This window comes from Glandiceps talaboti, chromosome 8, assembly GCF_964340395.1.
Source record: "Glandiceps talaboti chromosome 8, keGlaTala1.1, whole genome shotgun sequence".
NCBI classification, from domain to species: Eukaryota; Metazoa; Hemichordata; class Enteropneusta; family Spengelidae; genus Glandiceps; species Glandiceps talaboti.
The window spans coordinates 16,697,541-16,714,416 of NC_135556.1; the positions used below are offsets into that span (position 1 = coordinate 16,697,541).

The window sequence follows — 16,876 nt, forward strand, 5'->3', positions numbered from 1 at the left end:
TAATGTGAATATGAAAATAATGATGTTTTTTAATAAATCAGGTGATACTAGTATGTCCATTACCCATAATGCAATCTATGTGACGTCGACTGTCTAAATTTAGTAAAGTAAAATGGCGTTGACACAATCGTAGGGTAAGAGGTGCACTCGCTTTCAATCACAATAATATCACCTACAGCGCTACCTAAAGGGACATTTCTTGATAAAAGAGCGACCTGAGAGAATTTCTTAATTCACGTAGTGCGCGCCAACGCAGTTTCCCCGAACAATTGATAAAAATGGATGACATTGAATCAAGCACGAAAACCGACAGCGGCGAAGATGTTCTCGGGAGTTTAGAAACGTCAACGAAGCAAACAAGAATTTTCAAGATTATTGTTATTGGCGATTCAAACGTCGGTAAAACGTGTCTTACATTTAGATTTTGTGGTGGAAAATTTCCAGAGAAAACAGAAGCCACAATTGGTGTTGATTTTAGAGAGAAAACTGTCAACGTGAATGGAGAGTCAATCAAGGTACGTACTCTAGTCGTGTTTGCGACGTCACAACTTTGTTTACGTTTGGAAAAAAACAACAACAATGAAAATAAAACACACCAATCCACCCCTTTCCGAGGAAACAGCTCATGAGATCTTTCATTTGAATAGCTTTCACAAGGAGTATTAGCCAAATATCTCTCCATTTGCAATAGTTTATCAATTGAATGAGAAAGAAAGTAATCATAGTGTTGCATGGTCACCTGCAGCACAATTTGGTCCTCAATGCTCAGTCACTTTGTCAATACGTGTGGCGTGTATGCGTACACACGTCACACAATTTTATGGCCATTGATATTTTGCTAAATGAAACGGAAGTGTCCACTTAGAAATTATAGAATCAAGTTACAAAATGTTCAACAAATAATTACTAATTGTGTCTGTCCACTATAACTCATTTTCAAATTATTATTATAATAATAATTATTATAATATAATTGGATTTTCATGTTAATTAGATTTGTAAGTATCACCTTCAGTCTTGTTCATCTTGTTTTATATCTTTTGTTCTCTCACCAATGATGTTTAGTGTTTCATCAGTCACCATATCTTTTTTTATGTTTAACTATATTGTTATAATACAGATACAAACTGTATGTTTTTTACAAAATATATATATATTATGCTCCAAAAAAGCATAGAAGAAATGTGTGAATTATGCTATCATAGAATAAAATTAACCTGCACTTATAGAGGTTTGTAACTGGTAAAAACTCCAATTTACAGAATTCAGCATACTCTTGATCTAAGGGTTTGTCACTACACATCGCTAAATGTAGGCCCCTTAGGTACAGGTCACTTGTATTTTCCTCAAGACTGAACAAAGTAAGATATTATGGAATAGCATCTAAGTACACTATTATTTTGTCATGGAACATTTCAATTCTGATAATATTGTATATAGCTAAAAGGTCAAAGGTGAAGCCAATCAAATTCGTTCCAGATTTCTTTTGTTTCAATTGAATTTCATTAATATGTGACTATACATTTATGGTACATGTACATGTATACTGAAATATGTACTGGTACATTAGATATAGATACCAACAATATGTTTGTTATGCCTTTTAAAAAGCATTTCGAAATTTATATTTCTGTTTCTAATTATGTTTCTTACCTGTACCTGGAGGTGGATTGTTACAGGAAAAAAGGCAAAAAAGTGTCAGCTAGTTACTATTAATGTACAAATCATAGTTTAAAGTGGCCATACGGATGAGAATTTGGTATTTATTTTGGATTTTTATTTGATAAAACAGCTTCACCATGTTTTTCTACTTGAAAAAATAATGCATATACCAAGTCCATGTTCACATCTCAATAAACGGCAAAACATTAAACAATGTGTAAAATGTTTGTTATTGTACGTACAATGTATATGTTCTTTTGCATTATTTTTCCAAGTAGAAAAACATGGTGAAGCTGTTTTATCAAATAAAAATCCAAAATAAATACCAAATTCTCATCCATATGGCCACTTTAATAGAGATAACCATATTCAAATGAGTACCATATCCTGTACATAGTACAATTACTTATTTTAGTGTAAGTGAATGAATCATACCCCTTCCCCCAATGTAATATACTACATGTTCATTTATGTAGTGTGGCAGGGGAGGATGGGAATGTTACCGAGATAAACCAAGAAATATAAGTTCAAGATATAAATGAATGGTCAGTGCCCTCCGTTAGCAAATTATACACAGGAGTGCTGAGGCCGTCAGAGATTTCTCTTGATAAGATTCAATCTTCAATAATCTTTTTAATGCGTAAAATATTCACCACAGTCAGTAACTTGAATTGGGTTGAATGTTGACATCATTTTTGTGTGTGAAATTATTTCGGAAGAGAATGTTCACTCAGTGAAGACTTTATCAGCCCCAACAGGCACCACCTGGAGGGGGCTTATAAATTGGGTTCTGTCTGTCTGTCTATGCATGCATGCATGCATGCGTGCCTGCCTGCCTGCATACATGCACTCACATACCTGCCTACATGCAAATGAGGGTGCAGTCATTTGCTGTACACAAGCGTATGATTGCACAGTGTCATTTTGTGGTGGAAATTTACTGTTTTGGATAAACATAATATGTAATAATAACTGAACCCCATTCTGTGTGAGTTCCAGTGTGGCACTCGGATGTATATGCACTGGTGTTTGCAGCGTTTTCTGCTGCACTTTCACGCAATTTGCTCAGGTAAGTACACTGCAGAAAGCACTGCAGGCACTTGTTGTACATGTAAATACCCCAATTAAGCCACTCTTGCACTTTGTGTGTCATGGGGTCTGTCGTACTATTCAGTAGAGGATTGAAGAATACCAAGCTGTAAAGTGCATATACAGATTCAGAAGAACATGTACTATGTCATACTCTCAGAGTGGGAAGCTGTGTGTTAGCTAAACCAAATACATGTATATGCATATAACATTGAGTTTAACATTTTTTTTTATAAATATTGATTGACAGACAATAGGAAATTGATATGTTTGTATAATGTAGAATTGAGGAAAACTGAAAATAATTTAAGCCATATGAAACGATGAAGTGAGAACGATTTAAAAGTATTTCCCTATCTTATGAATCAGACACGACTGAAATTAATGTATTTTGACAGTTGACAGCGCATCACATCAATTCATATAAGAATAAGGCCATCTTTACACATGAGAGTTTCCCCGACATCTCTGTCTTATCACCTTGCAAGTAGACTGTGTGCAGAATTCAAAGATCTCATCTTCAGGGAGTTTGCTGAGACATAGCAACTTAGCTGAGTTATGAAAATGTGTTGGTACATCTACATGTACTTGTACAGTAGGCAGGGAAATGCCATCAAATTGACATGCCACGTAATACCACTAAAACTAGGTTTACAGAGTTCAGTTGATGTCAATGATTTATTGTCCGATATTTGTCAAAATGTTTTGATGTTTATACATATTCATTTGATAAATGCATAATTTTTGACATCAGCTGTGTGCATGTCCCTGTATAATCTAATGCCATTCAAGTGTGCACGTAGCTGACGGCTGGACATAATAACAGCATTGTTCTTTGTATGATGGGCTCAGTGTCCCTGGGTTATCCACACTAAAATGACTAATTTACATAATAACATGTCACATAGTTATGCAAATTAACTTCAGTCATTGACTTGGTTACAAAATGGTGGCCATAATGTTAGATTGTCAGATATGTCATGTTGTTCAGCACTATCTTCTGAGTGCTAGCTGTACTGATGGGATGGCCAGAAATCATACTAGTATCTTTAAGATTATAATGATGGGTATATATCTCAAGTCTGCTCATTTGTTCTTGTAGGGTGACCTAAAATATTGTATTTTATCTATGGCAACATTGGCCAATTAATCTGATTGTAAGTGATTTGGTGACAGGAAATTATCTGACTATTATGTATGTTGTACTTTTAGGTTAGTTGGTCTGAATAATGTCCAGGAAAAGTCAAACTCAAAAGTTGATATCTCCTCTTGAAGTGATAATGGCTGTCACAAGAAACAGTCATGTACTACTTCAACAAGTAATTAGTCCAAAAGGAGGGGGGGGGGGGGGTTACATTAATTTTGGTACTCATATCACCTTGGCAGCCATATTTGTTGTAAAAATCAACAATTTCCAGCTGTGGAAACATGAGCCGTAGAGACATTATTCAAGTGTCTACTACTATTAAATGTTACCTTTCTGCTGATATGACCTTTCAGTTAGTATCTTTACATTTGACCCTGAACTTCACTTTCTGACTCAAAATTTAAGGCAAATAATTACAAGGGGGGGGGGGTGAGGAAGTGTCTCATATGTAGTCTTGTTTCACCTGCTTCATGTCTTTGTCTTCATTAAAAATTGTGTACTACATGTAAATGTACATGAATATTTGATTAACATAAGGGTGGGGGTTTGTATCGACTAGCTGGTTGTGTGTTTTCAATCTTTATTTTCAGTTCTTTAGTTCAATTGATTTTGTCTGGTTCAAAGGATGCAGTGATGCATTACAGTACAATTTAAAAGAGTGAATCACATTTGTTAGTTACCCAAGAGTAGACAGTAGGCAGTTTATAATACTAGTGGTTGTAAAGTTTTGTATGGTAGGTACCATCAATCTGTAGTAGGGGTTCTTTATACACTAAAGCCTTTGTTAGAGTTGTCGCATGTCATACTTCCATGTATGTCATATCTAGAAAGGGGAATTGAGAGTAATGTGACAGTACAAAAAGATTGTATATTGTTATTGTGTAACTGGTACCCCTAAGTTTGTCTTAATTTATATGTATGTCTGGTCCATGGACATTGATTAGTTCCTAGGGAACCATGAAATGTTTTTCCTGTAGAATAAAGTAGAATAAATTTCAATTCATTTCAATGCGAGTGTGTACATGTGTGTGTGTATGTGTGTGTGTATGTGCATGCATGTGTGTGTGTATTATGTATGTGTGTGTATGTGCGTGTGTGCGTGAGTGCATGCGTGCGTGTGTGTGCGCGCGCGCGTGTGTGTGTGTGTGTGTGTGTGTGTGTGTGTGTGTAAGCTAGAGAGTTAGGGCTGGAAATAGGGATAGATCACCTAACCTAAAGGCCTAGGATTTGAATTAAAATTTACATGTGAAAAATGGTTGTCTGGCAGTGTTATGAGAGAGAAAAAATGGTCCAGAACAAAAGAATGATCCTATGTAATCCCTATGGTTCCATTGCTAAGATAACACTAATGTGTGAGCCAGGGATTGAAACCCTGGCCTTTAAACCAGACTTATATTATTGATCATGTTATCCATAATATGGTCTATTTGTGTCCCCTTTATCAAGTTGCATTGGTATAGAAATTCTCAGATTTTTCATGTAATTGTAGCAAGAGGTTGTATCAAGTAGGGTGTGTAAAAATGACATCAACATTATGTTGTATAATTCAGCTTTGCCTATCTTCTTAATGATATTTACTTAAAGTATTAAGTAATGGATTGGTAAGCCCTATGTAGACATATTTTCAAAATCAAATAATTAGAAAGTGTGCTCAGATATTGAACATTGATAGAAACAATATGAAATATCATGTACAGAACTGAGAAGTGAATGGATTGTATGTAAATCCTCTAGACTAGATGCATGTATTCATCAGGAAATTACAAAGAATATGTCATACCAAAAATCAATATATTGGCTGTATGAGATTGTTCGATAACAAAACCAAGGCAAAAAAATACCTTTTGTTGGAAATAACATATTCTCAGCCTCTTCTTGGTAGAATATTTCAGAACAATACCAGAATTTGATCCTCCAAACAAGAAAAAAGTGTTACATGCAGAAAAATGTTGCTGTCATTGTGTTGCTGTGGAGAGAGATGTTCAAATCAAGGCTATGAATGTAGGCTATAACTACATGTATAATTATTGTATATACACTATAGGGTGTATCATAGTAAATGATATGCATATATATATTTCTGTATAAATCTTTGACCAAAATATTCATCAACTTGGTAAATAGTGTGAGTTATATAAAGTACACAATATCTTTTCAAATTTATCAATTAAAATATCATTCATCTGTGTTATGATTGACCATTCTTTTCAGACTGAATGAATGTTTGCGAAATGCAGCTGATTTCACGTTATGTGGTGGTTATGCATAATAGCAAAGAATACACTTTTGTATGAGAACACATGATGATGACAGCTAAGGAATTCAAGCATTTCTCAAATTCTGTACCACATTCTCATTTTGGGTTAATGTAATGTAAGACAGAAATGTGTTTTTGAGAATATCAATGACTAAAAATTGTCTGCTGGCATGATTGACCTTCAATGATTAAAGAGCTAATTTTCAATTCTGGGTCCGTGTCTTGACCCTTCCCATTGTGTATCAAGCCAATACATTCTCAAATAGACTTCCCAAAATGTAACTATTTTCAAAAATACGACAGATTTCTTTCCTGTATATTCATTATACCGTAATCCAACATTAGGAGATAAAAATCTGTAATACTCTCTAAAATGGCAGTTTCATGGACACTCTATGAGCTCTGTGAGTGTGTTTCATGGTCAACATCATCTAGCATAATGAGTGTCATCTTAATCCAACCCCTACTTATATTTATATGCAGATCAGGCCTCTAATTAATTTATGCCATTATGTAAAACATTGTAACATACATGAAATTTAGACATCCATAAACAGATAAAACATGGTTTTTTTCACTTCCGACTTGATGAGGTCAGTTTTTAACCAGATGTAGATCATAAATATTTGGTAAAGGTTTATCAATTAATATGTATTTTTAAAAATAGCTAAAGAAGATAAGAAGAAGAAGTAGTAGAAATGATTTTTCTTTTCAATTTAATATCTGACAAAATCCACGTATCCCTGTGAGAGAGTGCAGTATTACTACTCTAGTTAATTACACAGCAACATTATCTGATCCTGGAAATGATAAGAAATTATATCGTCTTGAAAGACAGATATAGATTTTATGTGTCTACCATGTCTGGCATGTCAATATCCGCTACTTACTACCAAACCAGAGTGACTATAGAGTTTCAATTAGGCAGCGAGATGTTTCTTACTTCTCACACTATGTTTTTTATTACAAATTTAAAAAATTAAATTTACACTGATAGCAGGCACCTCTATAAAATGATACATTTTATCTCACTGTTGGATGAAACAAGGAAGATTTAATAAAATACAAAAAAAAACCTGTCTTCTGTTTGGTTTGCTACTATGGTAGTACCTTATTTGAATCAGAGTCAACTTCAGTTGTTGAAGTGCAAGAATAGGATAGTTTTGTCATATCTATCAAAGCATGATTTGGGTACATGTACATTGTAGATTTATAGTCACTAGCTGCCTACCCGATTTGTATTGTATCTGAACATTTTACTGACAAGTACTAAATAATTACTTAATAGTTATTTGTGATGAAAGGATGGAAAAAAACATGTCATATACTTCTGTCTCTCATCAAAGTCTTTTGTGCAGACCAATTAGACAACTTCCACTTTGGCTTATAAAGGTCATTTAGGCAGTTTCTTCATGAATACTCAAAATGTAACTCGATGTACTTCTTTCAAGCTTACAGGGATTCTACCAAAGTTGAACATTACGTGAATAAACTTGCCAAGTTGAACACATCCCAACCAAATATTGGATTTATACCCTGGTTGTCATGATTGATGCACATCAATTTCACTCATTATCCTGTGTTCAAAATATGAGTCAAAATGTCCAGTTATGATTTCTCTTTCAAATTATGCTTGTGCAGGTGTAATTATATTATTCATCCAAATCTTTCTTCATTCAGCTGTGGCAAATACTCGTAATCTAACAGTTTTGGCTCTTTTCATCTTCAACTCAAAGTGACAAGGACTCTTAGGTCACTCAGTTTCCATGGTTGAACAAAGAAACTTTTTACATAAAGAATAATATCTAAAATATATAATTATTCCATTGTTGTAAGCAGGTTATTAGAATAGCTATATCAGCAAAAAATATTGATATCATAAAAAATATTAATATAAAAATAATATTACAAAATTAAAGCTTTACAAATATTATCACAACTTTAATTAATCTGTCATCTGACTTGAAGCTTGCTACTATAGTTAGAATCAAGTACCAATATTTGTATACCATCATAGTACATTTGTTAAAAAAATATTGTAGGTAGTTATTCTTAACACACTTGTCAAGACTTGAGATGACAGGCTAATCAGCCAAGCATAAGTACATTTCCGAGTAGAAATTTCAACACATAATGTTTAGTCCCCATAGATTCAATAATGTGATTATGATATCAAAACGTGTACTGCATTCCTCTAGTACCTGATCTCATGCAAGGGTAAAGTACACAGCACAAGTGTGATCATAGTGCGAACTTAGTAGTTTTATTGGTGTCAGCAAATTTATGTACCAACTCAAACTTTGTCAAAACAAATACATGATGTATATAAAAAGTCTCTAAAAATGAACTCTGAAACTACATTCAATCATTTTAAAGATTAAGATACACTTAGCATTGAATTTTGTTTGTTTCATGATGACTCATGCTTTCCTACGTCATTATTTTGATTGCAGTATCATGTACGTGTGTGAGGGTGGAAAGTTTCAGATAAGCCCAACATTGGACACACAATCAGTTCAAACATAGTTGAAACATCTGTACAGTGTACTACATGTAAACAGACTGACACTTGTTAAAATACATACTTGAAGTCATGTCAATCAGTTTAGACATACATGTATAGCCAGTTCAAACCTGTGAGACCTAAATTCAGTAATATTTACAAGTACTGTAATCCAGTAACATACTTGAAATTTAATCGAGGTTTCCAGTAAACATACCTACATGTATTTGAGATTTAATCGAGGTTTCCAGTAAACATACCTATTTGAGATTTAATCGAGGTTTCCAGTAACATACCTATTTGAGATTTAATCCAGAAACCTCTATAATACATATGTATGCATCTATATTTTGTAAATGTACAGTAAATGTATGCACCTGCATTTTGTACATATCCTGTAAATGTATGCACTTATATTTTGTACACGTACTGTAAATGTATGCACCTACATTGTGTTCATGTACTGTAAATGTATGCATCTACATTGTGTACATGTACTGTAAATGTATGCATCTACATTGTGTACATGTACTGTAAATGTATGCACCTACATTGTGTACATGTACTGTAAATGTATGCACCTACATTGTGTACATGTACTGTAAATGTATGCACCTGCATTTTGTACATATCCTGTAAATGTATGCACTTATATTTTGTACACGTACTGTAAATGTATGCATCTATATTTTGTACATGTACTGTAAATGTATGCACCTACATTGTGTACATGTACTGTAAATGTATGCACCTACATTGTGTACATGTACTGTAAATGTATGCACCTACATGTTGTACATTGTACATGTACTGTAAATGTATGCACCTACATTGTGTACATGTACTGTAAATGTATGCACCTGCATTTTGTACATATCCTGTAAATGTATGCACTTATATTTTGTACACGTACTGTAAATGTATGCATCTATATTTTGTACATGCACTGTAAATGTATGCACCTTCATTGTGTACATATACTGTAAATGTATGCACCTACATGTTGTACATGTACTGTAAATGTATGCGCCTACATGTTGTATGTGTACTGTAAATGGATGCACCTACATTTTGTACATGTAAGTGATGCACCTTCATTTGTACATGTACTGTACTGTAGTGGATGTCCCTGAAAACAAGATACAGTGAACCTCCAAAATTTCTTTTTATTAGTTGAAAAGGGTCAGGAAAAAGCTTTCATATTATAACGTTTTACAAGATTTGGATTTTCAGACAAATTGGATGCCAAGAGGCATTATTGTACCTTAATTGGCTATTGATTCCACAGGGATACACAAACAAATGAAAATGAATTGCACAGTAATTATGACAAATGAAACTTCATTTTGTTTCCATTATTGCCAGTCTGCTAAACCCAACCACAAATATTTATTGCACTGAAATTGCCTTTCTAAATAGTTGTATGAAATATGTATTGATACATTGGGAATCATTGTGTACAAAAGATATTACATGTATATTATTCTACACACAAACAAAGTTGTGCATGTTTAAACAGAAAATATGGAATTCATACCTGGTCATTCTGTATCACAACAACTTGTGTCCATGTCATTGGTTTTGCAGTGCTATAAATATAAGTTGAAGAATTCAAAATTGCCATTTTTTTCTGACATTAACCTTTCACAGATATAATTATGGTATTCTCCAATATTCTATTTCTTTCAGCTGGAAAATACTTGTGACATAGGGGGCCTTGTCACCACTCATCTTAAACTCATAGTGACAGGGCTCCTTACATGTATGTTACTCATATTTTCCTCGGCTGAACAAACAAAAATATTGGGGAATAATTACTTTAATGATTAGTTGTGAAATCCAAAGTTTATCAAATGAGAAATATATTTGTACTGAAAATTATTGTAAGTACCATTAGTCCTGTCTTTCTGAAATAGGTCCAGTATCGAATTATTCCCCATTATCTGTAATTTCAGTAAACTAAAATTTCATCTTGAAACAGGCTATGATAGGCTTGTCCAGGGACCTGCAAGTAATATACATTGATCCAACCAATTTTGTTATTGGAAAAGATAGCGTTTCTTGAGGGTAATCCCAGATGGTCTGTTTAGAGTTCTACTAGATGCCGCCTTTGTGTAATATTATATTACTGTTATCATTTATTTATCCTCCCTGTACATTTCTATAATGGATGTTTTCACTTCTCTGTCCATTACAGCTTCAATTGTGGGACACAGCTGGACAGGAACGGTTTCGTAAAAGCATGGTGCAACACTACTACAGGAATGTACATGCCGTAGTCTTCGTCTACGACATGACAAAAATGAATACATTTGAAGGTTTGCCAAACTGGATTGATGAATGCGACAGACATTCTCTTTCTCCTGAAATTCCAAGAGTATTGGTCGGAAACAAATGTGACATTCATGAAAAAGTTGCAGTACCTACAAGCCTAGCACAGAAATTTGCAGATGCAAATAGCATGCCATTATTTGAAACATCAGCCAAAGATGACGGAGAAACTGATCACGTCAGTGCCATTTTTATGACAATGGCGCATAAATTGAAAACTCACAAACCCCTGATGTCACCTTATAATCAAGGACTGCCGCCATACGGCTCAGAAGAGATGAAGAGGGCAAAGGTCATAAGTGTCGGAAGAGAACATGGCAGACATCAAAAACACGGCGACGGCCTTTGTGCATGTTAATGATCATGAATAAATTTCCGAACAAATTTCCTAAGTAACTGAGATCGGCAGTGATGTCAACGACCTTTACATTTAATTATATCTGTTTAATTATACATGGATAATCTGGATGAATGTTAGACTTGTTGGTGATCAAAAATTATATGGATGAATTTTTGTAATCAACAAGATATCGTAATCATCAGCATTGGAAGTCAGAATTTCATTCACAGCAGGTTAACTTTGCTTTTCTGCTGTGAACAAAATGATGGTAATTTTTATGATGCATACAGATACATGTAGCAAACCCAGGATGACAACTCATATATAGTATATACATATTTACATGATTGTGAGTTTGGTATTTAATATTATAGCATTTATTACATGTACTATTTCGAGAAAAAATTGAATTCAGCTCATAAACTCAATTAAAATTCATGCTCATTGGCTTATAGCCGAGTTGCTAGTCAGTTACAAGAAGGTCTGTCATAAAGGTCTACAAGTTAGGATTCTTTATAATTAAGAAAAATACGCATAGATTTATTTTGATAACCACCTTCTCAGAAACACCTCCTGTGTAAGTTATTTCTCAAGCAATGTAGTGACAACTAGCTTAGAAATCATTGGTCAAAAGAATAACATTCACTGTTCTTTATTTCCTTGGTAACGCATCAAAGTACAAAACATGTTACATGTTGTTAAGAGCCTGCAGTCAAGTTGTTTTAATTATCATGTATTCAGTAGTTGATACACAGCAATCTCAACATTCATATATATTGGCACTTAGGATCACAGTTTACAACAGGAAATTTGTACTACAGAACATTTAAAACCACTGTATTTATATCACCATGGAAACAGTGAAGTAGTCTGACACCTGATCTCTCAAGTCAATTCTGATTTTGATGTTAATGCCTGGTGGGTGCAGACTTGTGCTAATACCAAATTCATACATTTACTAAAAAGTCACTCATATTTGTAAAACCAAGATTTTCAAATTATATATTGCCAAAATCGTATTTATAACAGCCATTGCAGTAAATCTCTTGCTTTTGTTCTGATGTGTTTTAAGAGAACCACATTTAGGAGGTGGTGTTACTTAGCATTGGGAACTGGGTTACTTGCATGTAAGTAGGAAATTTTGTAAAAGATGCAAGGATCTCTGTACTTTATAACCATAGTTTGATGGGAGAACCAGGACAGGGAACTTACAGGGCTATGTTTCAATATCAAGTCATTGAATTAGTGTTATTTTAGTAGGGATTACCCGATACATGGGATCATTCTTTTGTCCTCAACCAACTTTTTCTATAGCATTCCCAAACAACTGGTTTTTACACCTAGATTTTAATCCTAATCTGAAGTGGGCCTTTAAATGCCCAAGCTTCAGTCCTTGGCTCTCGTATTAGTGCTATCCTATCAGTCTCAAGCACCATAGTGATCCTAGGATTCTACAACTATTTATCACACTTAAATTTTAAATTGGGTTTTGTTTCTTAGTGTTTTTGGAGAAATTTTGATACTTATCCAAACTCGGTGAGGTGTTACATTATTCCTTGTTTCTACTCTGCTAAATATGGCTGACCATAATACAGATTCTGTTATCGTGAAATCGCAATAGACTTGTTGTAATGGCTGTATCTATGTATTAGTTGTGGCACTAGTATACATGTAATGACAATCAGTATATGGAGTATTATTGTTTCCGAGTTACAATGCAGTGTTCACAAACTGAATCTAGTACTGCAATGATGAAGTGAATCGGTAAATTATGTATAGATGTTTATGAATGTTCTCAACCATTCAGGTATGATGTTAATAATGAAATAATTACATACAATCTATCATATTAGATTTGCTGTTTTGTTTGACAAGAGTTTCTTGTCCTATCCTGGATGTGGCTTTGAGTTGATAGGGATATAATGACAGATGGTGGTGACATAACTTGTTATGTAAAATGCTGTTGTTAGAAAAATTCCTCAATGGTTCATATCACATGACATTTCAACTCTGTCAAGTATCGCCAACCACCTATCTTTAGATTATCAATCAGCCTGATGAAGCATCCACAACAGGACATGAAACTGTCACCATGCAAAACAACAGCTAGACTGACAGATCAGCCATTGTGGGCGTGGTCTAATCTCAATTTTCCCAACTAGGGCAGGCTACAGCTGATAAGCTTGGACCAATGACATTATTACAGTCTACTCAACAGCAAGGCCATTAGGATAGTAACTACTCCATTATTATCATAATATATGTTGTTTTGAGGAGTTACATTTCTGTTATATAAGAAACATGGTATTTCCGTTGCAATCATACAACCCATTACACCAAAGTAAAGTGTTTTCGATATGTACCACAATCGTTTATAGCATCCATAGCAACAAGTGTAAAAGTATACTTTTTTCCATTGACCACATTAAAAAGGCCACATGCTAGGATTGTAAATAAACCAATTGAAACAGTATACTTTTACACTTGATATGAATGCTACAAACGAATGTAGCACATAGAGAAAGTACTTTACTTCAGTGTTACTCATTGTATTATGAATGCTACTGTATAAACGAGTGTAACACATAGAGAAAGTGCTTTATTTCTAGTTGTATTTATTCTTGTTTTAACTTGTTAGGTATTTCATGGCGTTAGTTGTTCCTTTGTATTTTAATCCTAAACATAATATAGTCAGTGTTATGTATGCAGATATGTGTTGTTATTGTTTGTTCAGAAGGGCATTGCTTCTTGCCAGTTTTTCTTTTTTAACTTATATGATGTTTACCTTAGTATCAAGAATGGTGACGCTCATCCTCATACTGAGTACAAAAATACAGAGAAGTTTAGGGGTGGAACAGCTCAAACATTGAATCAAACAACAGAAACCTTTTTCTTCCCCCAAAATGGTGACAATCATGTATATTTGTAGTAACTCATTTTTCAAGTATTGTACATTATTTTCAAGTACCTTTAGTTCAAATACATGTACATTGTATTTAACTGTTTAAATGTAAATATTAGTTGTTTCAAATTTTTCTCTTTTTTTGGAAAAATTTGTTTGGAAACTGACTTACTCGTTTTCCCTTAAAAGTGGCCATATGGATGAGAAATGAGATAATAAACAAGTTTACCATGGTTTTTCTACATTGTAACTGTGTTCTCTGTGCTAGGCTTGAATTAGACTAAGGCTTTGAAACATGTGCCTTGCTAATGCCAATAAAGGAGCCAACTGTGTGAATATGCATAACTGTTATATTGGCACTAATATTATTGGATGATGAGGTAACCACAGTTCTATTTGGCAGTATAGCTTTGCAAACATTTGATGAATTTCCTGTGCTGCCATTACGTAACATTTCTGAATATTCTACAGTAGTACACCCACTGAAAGAGTTGTGAAAATAATTGATACATCTGTGGAAATGCCAGCAAATGTAAAAAGGAACAAAATCTCCAGACTTACAGAAATAAAATTATGAATAACCAAAATCAGATAAATTTTTAATAAATGAACTTGACAAATATAAGTAATCACTACATCAAGCATAGTTTTGGTTACGAAACCTCCTACGAGACCTCCCACATCTGGGGAGGTCTCAGGCAGAGCCCCCAGTGGTGAGAGTCTGGGTAACTAAGACTACATCAAAGCCTGTCTGTGCATAATGTCCTGTCACTTCCCATATATTGAGACATCACGATACGTTGATACATGGGTACGCAACAGACACATGATCAGACTTTGCGTTTATACTTGTTTGTACCCAGTTTACTTACAAAACATCTGCACAACAATAACAAACTTTTAACATGTTTTAAAACAACTTGTGTCATTTTGTACCGAGTTACAAACAGAAATTTCATTAATGGTGCTTCACGCTGTCTTTTTTCAAGTAGAAAAACAGAGTAATTAAAAATTCTAAAATAAGTACTATTTCTCATCCATATGGCCACTAGATAATACACATAATATAAAATCAACATTTAATACCTTATAAATGTGTATTCAGGATTCAGAACAAGGATTTTAATGATGACATGTCTTTGAATGACCAGAATTTCAATTATTATAAAGAGTGGTCAATACCTCACTCCCTGCCACCCTCACATTATTACATGTAATTATTGTAAGAATATGATATTAAAAAAATGAAACAATCTCAAACATGAACAGGTTGTCTCTATGCTTGAATTTATTGAGGTCAGATGATGCAGGGCAGAACATTTGACATTATCACATCTACTCAACAAAATGATTTGCTAGTCAGCAGTGTGCATGTAAATCCGATGAACACAATAACTAAGTGCATTGACTGCTTTTATTTTGAAAGCCTGATAAGCCTACCTACCAAGAAACTATGTGCCCTTTTAAGCCAATTTAAAATGCCACTGACGCACACAAATTTATTGTGAGGTATCAAAATATGGTATTCCCCCAGTTATGTTGTAACTCATAAGAAAGCCTGGTTTTTATCAGTTTTATGATAATAAAAACATGTTTTATTATTTCAAGCATACTGCAAAGCACAACTGGTCAGTGTGATATAATGGGAGCTTATAGGCATGTTTACAGGGTGACTTGTCAAACCATAGACCCTTCACCAAGGGTGATGAAGGGTCTATGGTCAAACCTAGTCTAATACAGTATCGTTACAATGTACATCTCCACTCATTGGAGACCAAGTTGGTATCCAGACTATATCAAACCACATCGTCACTCTATATACAAATGTGAATATTTCACATCTTTATGTTTGTAGTGTACCTGAAGGCTGCAATAGCTGTAACTGAAAAATGTTGTCGACGTCAATTTTGGATTTTAGAACCCATATAGTGACTTTCTCAATGTTGACTATTCTAAAGTACAATATATTGAACACATAATACCGAGAGGTAAACTTGTGTGATTAAAAATGATATGTTATGTCTAGAGTGCAGCCAGTGTCGATAGCATGTGATATAGATGGTAAATCTCAGGCCAATTACAAAATGTGTTATCTTCCATATCATATGTATGCCATCATATTACGGTAACTATATACACACAACTTTACTTCTATCAACTCGATAATGTAGAGTTCAGGATGTACAACTCCAGGATTACAATATACCATGGTATGTACACACTACAGAACTATCCTAAAAAAATTTTATAATAGTGCTTTAGTCACAGCTGTTGCAGCCAAGTGAAGCAAGTCTTGCATATGTATATATACTGTAAACCTACATATTTTTACTACTGGAAAATTTTGCGATTTTTCTGTCTTCTGCTGGTTCTCAAAGACCTTTTTTTTTATAATTGACTAGATTTTTACATTGTGTTCATCATGTACAAGAAGGCATTGTAGTCGCTGTTTATACTCTTGTGTTTTTATTTTCCAGTGAAATTAGTGAAAATACGTCTCTAGCAAACATTTCCCAGGTTTACAGTCATTTATACATCAAATGTGTGTATTTGTGTTGTATTGGCCGTACCTGTAAATATGCTGTATTGCGTTGTATCCGATATAGTGTACTGTGGCTTTAGTTCTATTGTTTCTGTGCTCCATA

The 16,876-nt window shown here is 34.0% G+C and overlaps 1 protein-coding gene across 1 annotated transcript; it reads left to right on the forward strand.

Annotated features, from left to right (window-relative positions):
- The first annotated feature begins 119 nt into the window (after positions 1 to 119).
- LOC144438633 (putative Ras-related protein Rab-33) lies at positions 120 to 15,787 on the forward strand. Its single transcript, XM_078127746.1, has 2 exons — positions 120 to 515; positions 10,856 to 15,787. The coding sequence occupies exons 1-2, from the start codon at positions 279 to 281 to the stop codon at positions 11,345 to 11,347; spliced, it is 729 nt and encodes a 242-aa protein (XP_077983872.1). The 5' UTR covers positions 120 to 278; the 3' UTR covers positions 11,348 to 15,787.
- Positions 15,788 to 16,876: the final 1,089 nt, after the last annotated feature.

Coding starts and splice junctions, on each gene's coding strand:
- LOC144438633 (XM_078127746.1), top strand. CDS start 279: ATGGATGACATTGAATCAAGCACGAAAACCGACAGCGGCGAAGATGTT. Junction 516..10,855: donor TGAATGGAGAGTCAATCAAG/GTACGTACTCTA, acceptor TGTCCATTACAG/CTTCAATTGTGGGACACAGC.